At 34.5% G+C, this 14,101-nt stretch overlaps 1 protein-coding gene across 1 annotated transcript in view; it reads left to right on the top strand.

Annotated features, from left to right (window-relative positions):
• The first annotated feature begins 4,700 nt into the window (after positions 1–4,700).
• LOC111050219 overlaps positions 4,701–14,101 on the top strand; it is a 112,114-nt gene continuing 102,713 nt past the window's right edge. The window contains 4 exon segments of the mRNA XM_039435273.1: positions 4,701–4,921; positions 6,814–6,930; positions 8,972–9,082; positions 10,610–10,759. Of these exon segments, the coding sequence (XP_039291207.1) occupies positions 6,871–6,930; positions 8,972–9,082; positions 10,610–10,759 (321 nt within the window). The 5' untranslated portion in view covers positions 4,701–4,921; positions 6,814–6,870.

The raw sequence follows: 14,101 nt of genomic DNA, 5'->3' as shown, positions 1-14,101 counted from the left end.
TTCAAGAATTTTAAATAGTGTTGGTCTGTGGATTGAATCGTAGGCTTTCTTAAAATCAACAAATACGTATATTGTGGCTTTACTTCGTAATTTTCTTATCTGTGATATTAATTCCTTTATTATTATTATAGAAGAATAGATTTATATAGATTACAGTACTGAATAGTAATAATAATTGCTGTACAGCACGATATTTAGATGAAAAATCTGAACAGTGACACCTACCGTCGTCTTATCTATTAATATACCATGCTGTACAGTACCTAATTAGCATTTTCAAAAATGTTGCCGCCAATGTCTGTTGACCGGACTGTACTGAACACCTGGCTTTTTAGTTCCACTTTTCGCCGTTAGGAAATTAACGAACCTCCCGTCTGTTGTGTGGTGTTGTGTTTGTTCAGCACGCATTTTTACTCGCTTTATGAGATAATTTTAGTGAGATTTGTTTTTAAAATTTGTCGTGCCTCTAAACTACTTAAATGTGCTTCTGTTCTACATCTTTTTATTCAACTTATTTGTGATAAATGAAGTTATTAATGTAAAAATTTTAACATCATTCGCCAACGCCATTTTGTTTAATCAGCTCAGTGTTTATAGATAGCCGAGTGCACAGGTAAACAATGTTACTTTTTAATTAATACTTTCAATTAAAATTGCACATGATTTTTAAAATTATTTATTATTATTTCAAAATACACATGTCATTTATAAGGTTGACTGTTATCTAAGGCAGGATTTAAAAAAATTGAACGTAGAACAGAACAACAAATTAAGCATACCATAGGTAGCCTACGGTACTTCAAACCTTCAAAGAAATAATATTCTTTGTACTCTTCCAACAATATTTTCCTTACTTGATGTCTCTGTATAATTATTATATGTTTATGTCCTTATCAATCTATTCTTCAAATTTCTCATTCTAAAAATTCTGATTGATTCAAGGATTTATTTTTTGTGGGAAATCTGTTAGCAGATGTCTTGTTCTTGAACTCAACTTCTTTATTCATTAGAATTTTTGTAATTCTTGTTGTCAATCATCCTTGTATTTTTTCTGCAATTAACATAATATTAGTTTGTTTTTTTGGAACGTAAGATAAATTTTGAGTAAGATATTATTTTGAATGTTGGGTTATAACCTGTAAGGTCTAGCCTAACTGATTTATTATTTTTGTTCAACATTGGTAAGGTAGGTTATGGTTAATAAACCAACTTCTTGATTTCGAATTTATTAGTTGTTTTATGTTTTTATGCATTTATTCATCATCAAACACACTTAATTATAAAAAGGATAAAGTTTATTATAGTTACTCCCATTTATCAAAACACCATAAAATTGATAGATTTGAACTACCATGAAATGCTAGATTATCAATGAAGAAGTAGCTGTCTGCTTGTCTAATACCAGACAAAGATAGCAACATCATTCTAATAGATATAAATGTATGCTTGTGTACGTTCCAGTGTGACAAATTGTATAACGGTTCCACTTTGATTTGAAGTATTTGAATGCTTTAGCTTGTATTTAATAGTTTTTGACTTTGCTACAGTTAGGCTCACGTTATAATTGCCTAACAGAAAGATAGGAGAACAGTATCAACATTGTTCTCTGCCTTGCCACTGCCTTCTATAGAGGCCAGCTGATACCGTTATATTTTGTTTATTAGATTTTATTCGTCAGGAAAATATATTTTTCAACGGTTAAATAATATATTTTCATCATTGATACTAAATATATTGTTGATTAAATTTATTCTATTTCTAAAAAACGATCTGGCAACGTTGTGTAGCTAGAAAAGGATTGCGCTATTTTCTTTGTTGAAATATAGAATAGAAGAGATCTACTTTATTAGGTAAACAGTTTATACACCATATGCTTTGTCATTATTTATGATAATTGATTATAATGAATGATACATATTATTTATGTATTATAATATTTGAGGACTAAAAAGCGATCCATTCAGTTATCCTGGACAAGGATAGCAACACCAATGTTATAATCAAATACTGCCTTCATTACGTGAACCTCACTGTAGTGAGGTCCACGTTATAATGGCAGTGATTGATCAGCAATGCTATTCTTGTCTATCATTCAACAAAGCGGATAGCTCTATCTCTTTCTCGCTTTGCTCTGTTGCCAGATCGTCTTTTAACAATGTATAATTAATAATTAACAAAATATTTCATCCTAATTTGAAAATTCATTATGAAATTATTGAAAAATATAATTTATTATTTTAAACGAGAATGAACCGTTAATATTACATCAATAAACCAGTATCACATACCTGAAGGTAGCTATATATATATATATATATATATATATATATATATATATATATATATATATATATATATATATATATAGCGTTATAAAAGGCATTGCCAAGACAGAGTATCGGCAACGTTGTTCTCCTATCATTCTCCACTGCCATTGTAACGTGGACCTCGCTTAATATATCATTGTTGAATGCTTCCTATAATAAAGATTTTGATTTGATTCAATTGAACAGGGGCGATGAGCAAATGTGTGGAGCACTGCGCATGCGCAGATGGATTTGTACAATAGCATGCCGGCGTCTCCTCGTGTTCATCTGCTCGACCAATCAGAGCTCAGTGATGTCACTCAGGTGAGTGCAAGCACAACATAATATTAACGCGAATAATAATCTCTTAGTCATTCAGAATTACACAACTTACAGAAAAGTACCACAGTCTCTCGCCCAAAACGGTTCCAATTCAAATTTATACTAAGCATTCAGCTATTTGTTGTTTACACATTCACATATTATTGCAGTTAGAGTCTTGCGGAGGAGACGATAAACCGTCGGTCCCGACTACCTAAATAGTAGTCTTCATCCACCTCACTCATTACTCACGCACAAGCCTAAACTTAGCGCCGCAGTGCAGGATGGTTTCTCACAGCTTGGCGTTGTTGTCATTTGAGATGGGTGTCTGGCTTGGAAGTGTTTCGGCCGCATTGCAGGATGACTGTTAACGGTTGCCGGAAGATCAACAGCTGGGCTTTTTTCGTTATTTTTCGTGATAGAGAAATTCTGAATGCAGATTCGTTCTCAGCGACCCCAAGTTTAGCCTGAAGGCTCAGAATGTCAACAATGTTTTTAAATAATTAAAAATCATCATGAAAAGTCATTAATATGGTAGTACACCACGTTTCTGGAAACTTTTTACTGGTGACTGGAGTTATTATTGATTATAGGTAACACAAAAATCAAAATAATCGTGAGAAAGAAAACTGCTGATGAACGCGAATAAGACCGCCACTTCATTGTTCTATTGTCTCGGCTGCTTGGCTGAGCCTGGCTGGAGGGATCAAATAACCGACAGGATTGATCTTTCGTCTGTCCGCTAGGCGGAACTACGACGACCATTGCTGGGTGGAAGATGTTACTGCGGCCGCTCGCATTCCCACCAACGCTGCTATTATTTGCTGTCTCAGCGCCTAGTCCGAGTCAGACAAGCATGCAGCCTGCACTGCGGAGCTAGGTTAAGAGCTTGTGTGGGCATCACCCTCATTATTATTATTTTAGAGTAGGCTATTGGAAAACTTGAAAAACATAGAGCCATGTAGAGAAAGCTTTCGATTTCTCGCCTTCTGGAAAAAACGGATTTTACTCTGATGGACTAGGCTAGGTCTACTGTTTACAGAACTATTAGTAATCCACTCGACAGCTTATTAATTAACCGAGCGAAGTGAGGTCCAAGATCCAAGTCGTCGGTTTTGCATTTCTCTCTATGTATTAATGTTTATATTTACGGTGAAACACTGCAATAGATTTATTTGAAATTTGACAGGTATGTTCCTTCTTGAATTGCGCGTCGACGTATATACAGGATGATTATAAAAGGACTTTACAACTTTGAAAGCATGTAAATATTTATTGAAATTACTTACAGAATTGAGAAAGGTGTCATTTTGTTACATAACTCTTCAAGTCTAAGGTGTGAGTGTTATTTTGCTTGGATGTGACAGCTGTTGGTAATGCGACATACATCCCACCGACAGTCGATTTCTTGCCACACTCGTACCAGCATATCAGGCATAACTTGTACCACCGCAGCGATCCGAATGTGATCCGATTTCGGAGGACATCAAGATTGTCTGGTAGAGGCGGAACATAAACCTTATCCTTAATGAAACCCCACTGGAGGAAATCCATCGGTGTTAAATCCGGTGAGCGAGGTGGCCATGTAATTTGCACTGCTTGGTAAATCCAGCGAAGTTGGATGCAATTGTCTAGAAAATCACAAACTTTTCGAATGAGCTGGTTCACCGTCATGCTGAAAGTAAAAGGACACTTCGCTGGCTTGGAGCAGAACTATCTTAAGTCCATTTTTTTCATTTTTTGGGTTATTGGTGGAATCGATTGTAGTTTGGTTCATTTCCCTGGTGCAGAAGTATTGTAAGTCCAACGTTACCCAAATCCCTTTAATTCCATTGAAACAGTACAAGCTCAAGTCCACATTCTCATTTCGATTGGAGAAGAACTATCTTATGTCCAGAAAGCTTATACTGATCTCAAGAATATTCCACATATACCGTTGAATTCACAGTGCAGAAGTATCGTATGTCCATAAAGCTTGTTCTGCACCAAAGTGTGAGATGCATTCACGTGGCATTGACTGATCATAGTATCTGGAGTCCAAGATAAGCTAGTTCTGCGCTCAGTGAATTCGATTTTGTTCAGCACGCATTTTTACTCGCTTTATGAGATAATTTTAGTGAGATTTGTTTTTAAAATTTGTCGTGCCTCTAAACTACTTAAATGTGCTTCTGTTCTACATCTTTTTATTCAACTTATTTGTGATAAATGAAGTTATTAATGTAAAAATTTTAACATCATTCGCCAACGCCATTTTGTTTAATCAGCTCAGTGTTTATAGATAGCCGAGTGCACAGGTAAACAATGTTACTTTTTAATTAATACTTTCAATTAAAATTGCACATGATTTTTAAAATTATTTATTATTATTTCAAAATACACATGTCATTTATAAGGTTGACTGTTATCTAAGGCAGGATTTAAAAAAATTGAACGTAGAACAGAACAACAAATTAAGCATACCATAGGTAGCCTACGGTACTTCAAACCTTCAAAGAAATAATATTCTTTGTACTCTTCCAACAATATTTTCCTTACTTGATGTCTCTGTATAATTATTATATGTTTATGTCCTTATCAATCTATTCTTCAAATTTCTCATTCTAAAAATTCTGATTGATTCAAGGATTTATTTTTTGTGGGAAATCTGTTAGCAGATGTCTTGTTCTTGAACTCAACTTCTTTATTCATTAGAATTTTTGTAATTCTTGTTGTCAATCATCATTGTATTTTTTCTGCAATTAACATAATATTAGTTTGTTTTTTTGGAACGTAAGAAATTTTGAGTAAGATATTATTTTGAATGTTGAGTTATAACCTGTAGGTCTAGCCTAACTGATTTATTATTTTTGTTCAACATTGGTAAGGTAGGTTATGGTTAATAATCCAACTTCTTGATTTCGAATTTATTAGTTGTTTTATGTTTTTATGCATTTATTCATCATCAAACACACTTAATTATAAAAAGGATAAAGTTTATTATAGTTACTCCCATTTATCAAAACACCATAAAATTGATAGATTTGAACTACCATGAAATGCTAGATTATCAATGAAGAAGTAGCTGTCTGCTTGTCTAATACCAGACAAAGATAGCAACATCATTCTAATAGATATAAATGTATGCTTGTGTACGTTCCAGTGTGACAAATTGTATAACGGTTCCACTTTGATTTGAAGTATTTGAATGCTTTAGCTTGTATTTAATAGTTTTTGACTTTGCTACAGTTAGGCTCACGTTATAATTGCCTAACAGAAAGATAGGAGAACAGTATCAACATTGTTCTCTGCCTTGCCACTGCCTTCTATAGAGGCCAGCTGATACCGTTATATTTTGTTTATTAGATTTTATTCGTCAGGAAAATATATTTTTCAACGGTTAAATAATATATTTTCATCATTGATACTAAATATATTGTTGATTAAATTTATTCTATTTCTAAAAAACGATCTGGCAACGTTGTGTAGCTAGAAAAGGATTGCGCTATTTTCTTTGTTGAAATATAGAATAGAAGAGATCTACTTTATTAGGTAAACAGTTTATATACCATATGCTTTGTCATTATTTATGATAATTGATTATAATGAATGATACATATTATTTATGTATTATAATATTTGAGGACTAAAAAGCGATCCATTCAGTTATCCTGAACAAGGATAGCAACACCAATGGTATAATCAAATACTGCCTTCATAACGTGAACCTCACTGTAGTGAGGTCCACGTTATAATGGCAGTGATTGATCAGCAATGGTATTCTTGTCTATCATTCAACAAAGCGGATAGCTCTATCTCTTTCTCGCTTTGCTCTGTTGCCAGATCGTCTTTTAACAATGTATAATCAATAATTAACAAAATATTTCATCCTAATTATGAAAATTCATTATGAAATTATTGAAAAATATAATTTATTGCTTAATAAAATATAATTTATTATTTTAAACGAGAATGAACCGTTAATATTAGGCTACAGAAATAAACCAGTATCACATACCTGAAGGTATATATATCTATTGGTCTAATATATATATCTACCTACAGCGTTATAAAAGGCATTGCCAAGACAGAGTATACGCAACGTTGTTCTCCTAACTTTCTCCACTGCCATTATAACGTGGACCTCGCTCAATATAAAATTGTTCATTGCTTCCTATAATAAAGATTTTGATTTGATTCAATTGAACAGGGGCGATGAGCAAATGTGTGGATCACTGCGCATGCGCAGATGGATTTGTACAATAGCATGCCGGCGTCTCCTCGTGTTCATCTGCTCGACCAATCAGAGCTCAGTGATGTCACTCAGGTGAGTGCAAGCACAACATAATATTAACGCGAATAATAATCTCTTAGTCATTCAGAATTACACAACTTACAGAAAAGTACCACAGGCTTACGCCCAAAACGGTTCCAATTCTAATTTATACTAAGCATTCAGCTATTTGTTGTTTACACATTCACATATTATTGCAGTTAGAGTCTTGCGGTGGAGACGATAAATCTTCGGTCCCGACTACCTAAATAGTAGTCTTCATCCATCTCACTCATTACCCACGCACAAGCCTAAGAGCTTGTGTGAGCATCACCCTCATTATTATTATTTTAGAGTAGGCTATTGGAAAACTTGACAAACATAGTCATGTAGAGAAAGCTTTCGATATCTCGCCTTCTGGAAAGAATTGATTTTACTGTGATGGACTACGCGAGGTCTACTGTTTACAGAACTATTAGTAATCCACTCGACAGCTTATTAATCAACCGAGCGAAGAGAGGTCCAAGATTCAAGTCGACGGTTTTGCATTTCTCTCTATGTATTTATGTTCATATTTACGGCGAAACACTGCAATAGATTTATTTGAAATTTGACAGGTATGTTCCTTCTTGAATTGCGCGTCGACGTATATACAGGATGATTATAAAAGGACTTTACAACTTTGAAAGCATGTAAATATTTATTGAAATTACATACAGAATTGAGAAAGGTATCATTTTGTTACATAACACTTAAAGTCTAAGGTGTGAGTGTTATTTTGATTCGATGTGACAGGCGTTGGTAATGCGACATACATTCCACCGACAGTCGATTTCTTGCCACACTCGTACCAGCATATCAGGCGTAACTTGTGCAACCGCAGCGATCTGAATGTGATCCGATTTCGGAGGACATCAAGATTGTCTGGTAGACGCGGAACATGAACCTTATCCTTAATGAAACCCCACTGGAGGAAATCCATCGGTGTTAAATCCGGTGAGCGAGGTGGCCATGTAATTTGCACTGCATGGTAAATCCAGCGAAGTTGAAAGCAATTGTCCAGAAAATCACAAACTTTTCGAATGAGCTGGTTCACCGTCATGCTGAAAGTAAAAGGACACTTGTTCATCTTGTTCAGCATGACGGTGCAGCCGTTAGGTTGATTAAATGTAAGCTACAAAATGCTAATAATTCATTTTCAAGCAAATGAGTGAGCTGAGTAATGTTATCAGAATACCTAGAACTAATGACAAGCTAGTCACTTTTTAATTTCATTTCATCTGCTGACCTCCTACAATAGGGGTGTATGGATTTGTCAAATTTATACCACAAGAAAATGTGTGCTAGGCCTATCCTCTTAAGGCGGTTCGGTACACCTTTTTAGTTTTATTTAAATTGGATAATCTTTTTCAATACCGTATAATTGTTAAGATCATTATGAGAGTGAGAAAAAGTGGCAACTAAAATTTTCAAGTGGTTTTCTTCCCAGATCATAAACGGTTTAGAATTTTCAATTGGAGTTTTTCTTAATAGCCTACATTCAGAATATCAATGGCTTTGTTCTAATATGCGTTTTTTTCGCAATTAATGCCAAAATAAACAAGTTATCTAATTACAAAAAATGTTACTTTTTTATTTATGAACGATATGCCGATATGGGGAATAAAATGTTTTAGTTTAGAAAGATACATTTATTGAATTTTTAAGAGAAGTTCCAATAATATATTGGAAACCGTTTTATAATCTGGAAAGAGAACGAAATCTGGAAAGTTTAGTTTGATTGATAGAACAGCTGTTTTGACGACTTTTAAAAAATCATCAAATTTCACAATTATTTACTCAAAGGAAAATGTACTCTGAGAACAATAATATAAATACAATAGTAGGCCTATGATCGTAGTTTCAAATAATATTCAGCCGCCAATCGGCATTATGTTATTCCCCAAAATTATTCTCGTTTAAGAATGAGGCTTATAGATCAATGAGCAAGGAAAGTTGTGTGAGTGTACCACACCAGATTTTATGCTATTGTTATACGTATTGATAGTATAATTTTGATTGATTGATTGATTGATTGATTGATTGATTGTTGCAGTACAAGAGTGACATTCTGTCGAGTGCCGCTTGGAGTGCCGTGATCCATCACCCGGCTGAAGACTCTGAGCCAGATGAGCTGCCTTCCACGGTTGACATTGACGCCATCAAGGTAACTATAGTGAGGTCCACGTTATAATGGCAGTGTTTGATTAGCAATGGTATTGCTATCCTTGTCTATCATTCAAAAAAGCGGATAGCGCTATCTCTTTCTCGCTTAGCTCTGTTGCCAGATCGTCTTTCAACAATCTTCTTCCTCTTTGCCTTTTTCCCATCATTTGGGGTCGGCTCTCCTTGATCTAAATCTCCAGTTGGAACGATCCTGGGTCGTCTGATTTGTCAGGTCCAACTGCTTCATTAACCGAGTGAAGTGTGGTCTAAGATTCAAGTCGACGGTTTGGCATTTCTCTTAATGTTTGAATGTTTATATGTTGCGCATTTATGGCGAAACGCGGTAATAGATTTTCATGAAATTTGACAGGTATGTTCCTTTTTTAATTGCGCGTCGACGTATATTAAAGGTTTTTGAAAATTTTGCATTTCAAGGATAATATAAAAGGAAAAAGGAGCCTCCTTCATACGCCAATATTAGAGTAAAAATCAGACTATAGAATTATTCATCATAAATCAGCTGACAAGTGATTACACAGATGTGTGGAGAAGCCAGTCCATTGCTGTATTTCCATAAGGTCTATAGTTACAATCAGGTACTTGTGGATGAGAATACTGCATGAGGTCTACTGTTCACAGAACTACTAGTATTTTTATGAACTAAACCTAGCCATGTGAGAGGAGGTCTGCCTCCATATCAAGTACTTTCCTTGTCATATGATTGGTGCCTCCCGGAAACTGCCCCGAACATGCGTGTATCGAATATGGACCAGTCTAGTCACACCCTTACCTTATTTATTAAGATTGATTGGAGAATAACAGAGAAATCAATTCTTATCGTACCTACTGCATGCATGACCACTTTTCACCATCTAAACATCAATATTACATTTTTAATTCCAATTGTATTTAAAGATGAAGCTTTGAAACTCGGTTTTGCTCCATATGGCCATCCAGCTGATTTTACAATGTTTTTCAGATGATCTTGTCTGTACATGGTTATGCATGTTGTACGAAAATAATTGATTTTTCTGTTATTCTCTAATCAATCTTAATAAATAAAGTATAATTGAAATCTTGATAAAATTTGCTAACTTCTTTGTCTCTTGTTAATTTGCTGTAAAGTAAACGGTTTTTGTGGAATATGCCATCAACAATTTAAAATGGCCGTCATTTTGAAAATTTACATAGAAAATTCTTCATTTTATCTTTTGAAGTTGAGTCTTTATAGCATAAATATTCATGCCAAATTTCAGATCAATACAACATTTCGTTCTTGAGATAGAAATTCCTAAGTGAAAAATCAAAATGGCAGCTATAAGGTAACCGCATTCTAGTTTCAAATATGTTAACGCCAATCGTCATTATGTTATTCCCCTAAATATTCTCGTTTAAGAATGAGGCTTACAGTTCAATGAGCAAGGAAAGTTGTGTGAGTGTACCACACCAGATTTTTTTAGTATTAGTTAATATCTATTTTCAACTTTTAAATGCATGTAAGACAGCAATAAATAATGATTGATTTCAGGAGCCGGCCACCCCTCTGCCAGCCCCTTGCACCCCTGGCGGCACCAATGAGAACTACGATGTCTCGGATGATCCGGATTCTGAATCGACCTCGGATGATCCGGACTCGGACTCTGAGTCGGACACTGACAGCGAAGAAGAGGGGGAAGAGGTGAGTCAGCGAGCGAAGCGAGTTCTCAATGCAATGGATTCATTTAGTTTTCCATTGTTTTTAAGTCAGTCATATAATACATCAGCTTTGGAACTGTAAAACTAAAATTCAGTGAGATAGGGTACTATAGTGAGGTCCACGTTATAATGGCAGTGGAGAAAGATAGGAGAACAACGTTGCTGATCCTCTGTTTTGTCAATGCCTCCTATATACCGTAGCTAATACAGGTTTATTGATGTAATATCAACTGTTTATTCTCGTTTAAAATAATCAAGTATATTTTATTGAGCAATAAATTTTATTTTTCAATAATTTCATAATTAATATGAAACATTTTGTTAATTACTAATTCTAAAAAAATAATTTTAAATTTAATTTTTATTCAATTCTAAATTATTAATCTATCCACATTAAAATTTTTTTGTTTTATTCTAATCTATAGCCTATTCTCAGATTGAAGATTTGGTGTAGAAATTGAAATGGACATAACCTATGAATAATATTTGGACAATTTGAAACTAAATTAGGAAATTGAAAAAGTTTTGGGCAATAGCCTGTTTTTTCTTTTCCGATCATTGTATTGTTTGTGCTAAACTAATAAATAAATAAATTTTAAATTGTTAAAGACGATCTGGCAACAGAGAAAAGCGAGAAAGAGATAGCGCTAACCGCTTTGTTGAACGATAGACAAGGATAGCAATACCATTGCTAATCAAACATTGCCATTATAACGTGGACCTCACTACAGACAAGTTATATTGTGTCTCAAGGTGAGTATCTATATATAATATATATATAAATATAATTATATTTATATATATAATATATAATAGACATTATATAATATAATATTATAATATTTATATATTATATAAATGTAATATATATATATATATAATTCAATTCATTTGTGTTTTCCACAGACCCTTGCGGTGCGTGGTTCCTCAACCCTGCCTATCTAATCAACCTTCTTTAACTTTTACACCTTTTCCCTCTTCCTCACCTGCCATTTGATACGTTGAAAACCTTTTACTACCTCTCATTCATCCTTATTGTCTCATCGTAATCTTCAGTCTCTGTTTTTTCCCAGTGTCTATCACTAATAAAGCCAGCTCATTCTGATATTCTTCCATTCATTGTTACTTTGAAAAGTGGGTCACCGAATCTGTGTGATATACATACATCCCTACAAAATTTTCTTATATCTAAATAACTAGTAGTTCTGTGAAAAGTAGACCTCGAGCAGTTATAACGACGTCCTAAACCATAAGAACATCCACACTGATACACTATTTATTTGATCAGATCATGCTTACACAAGATTTAATTATCATATAACACTTTCCGGAATTTAGCGCGAGGAAACCAGAAGACATCTAGGCGCCCAGACGAGCTGTTTTAAGTTCTTTGCATCCTATTTAATAGTGCATAAAAATTGCATTCAATGAGGCATGCAATTTATAGTCTACACAGCTGCTAATTTTTACTTTCCTTGCCCTATTACCATACGTAAGGAAAGTATTGCTTTCCGAAAAAATTAAGGTACCCCAATTTCTAAATTTCTATACGTTTCATGGTCCCCTGAGTCCAAAAAAATGTTTTTTGGGTATTGGTCTGTATGTGTGTGTGTGTGTGTGTGTGTGTATGAGTGTATGTGCGTCTGTGTACATGATATCGTATCTCCCAATTAACGGAATGACTTGAAATTTGGAACTTGAGGTCCTTACGATATAAGTATCCGACACGAACAATTTCGATCTGATGCAATTCAAAATGGCGGCTAAAATGGCGAAAATGTTGTCAAAAACAGGGTTTATCGTGATTTTCTCGAAAACGGCTCCAACGATTTTGATCAAATTCATACCTAGAATAGTAATCGATAAGCTCTATCAACTGCCACAAGTCCCATATCTGTAAAAATTTCAGGAGCTCTGCCCCATCAATGCAAAGTTCGATTTTAGATTCCCAATTATCAGGCTTTAGATACAATTTATACAAAAAAAATCAAGTGGAATAGATCAAGCATGAAAATCTCTACAATTTATGTTCAGACATATTTTCACCTAAAATTGAAAATAAGCTTTAAATTCGAGAAAATGTGATTATTCAATTGCAAATTATTGTTGATTCTATTGAATCATTCACTATGAAGAGATAGCAGACCTCATGTATGTCTCCAGCGTTATTTCCCTGTCACCAGCTGGCTCAAATCTTTGAATAGTAGACTTGAGATGCGCGGGAACACTAGCGTCAGGTGATCAATTTTCATAACGGCAAGGAAAGTTGTGTGAGTGCGCCACACCAGATTTTTTATTATTTTGATTTAATTATTATCATAATAACGCTCTCCGGAATTTAGCGCCAGAGAACCAGAAAACATCTAGGCGCCCAGACAAGCTGTTATAAGTTCTTTGCATCCTATTTGATAGTGCATAAAAATTGCATTCAATGAGGCATGCAATTTATAGTCTACACAGCTGTGGATTTTTCATCAAGTTACATTGAGATATTGAATTGCATGTGTCATGGCATGCAATTTATAGTCAACACGACAGCTGATTTATTATGAATAATTCTATAGTCTGATTTTCACTCTAATATTGACGTATGGAGGAGGCTCCTTTTTCCTTTTATATCATCCTTGAAATGCAAAATTTCCAAAAACCTTGTATATACGCAAAGCCACCTCTAATACAAGGCCCCGGCCTACGATATTGCAACGTCGCAGTGTAGGCCTAGAATCTAATACATGATTGGTGAAAAAGATTTAAAAATAATATCAGCTGATTTTTGTCACCAATCATGTATTAGATTCTAGGCCTACACTGCGGCGTTGCAATATCGTAAGCCGGGGCCTTGTATTAGAGGTGGCTATGATATACGTCGACGCGCAATTTAAAAAGGAACATACCTGTCAAATTTCATGAAAATCTATTACCGCGTTTCGCTGTAAATGCGCAACATATAAACATATAAACATTCAAACATTCAAACATTTAAACATTTAAACATTAAGAGAAATGCCAAACCGTCGACTTGAATCTTAGACCTCACTTCGCTCGGTCAATTATGCTAATTAATACCATAGATTCGAGCCAGTTTATTCAAGTCATGTTAATACCCTCAATACGAGAGAAAAGCGTTTTCACTTGAACCTTACCTGCCTATTACATGGGAAACCATAGTTGGCAAAGTATTTTCCCACTCTTTCTTCCAGCACACTACCACATATATTCAGCAATATTGTCTGGTATTTCTTATTGTCTCATATTCATTGTTACTGTCATTGTAATTGCTTTATTTTATACTATAGTGAGGTCCAAGTTATAATAACAGTGTTTG

The sequence above is a fragment of the Nilaparvata lugens genome, chromosome 9, assembly GCF_014356525.2.
Source record: "Nilaparvata lugens isolate BPH chromosome 9, ASM1435652v1, whole genome shotgun sequence".
Classification (NCBI taxonomy): Eukaryota; Metazoa; Arthropoda; class Insecta; order Hemiptera; family Delphacidae; genus Nilaparvata; species Nilaparvata lugens.
This window is presented reverse-complemented; position numbering and strand designations above follow the sequence as displayed.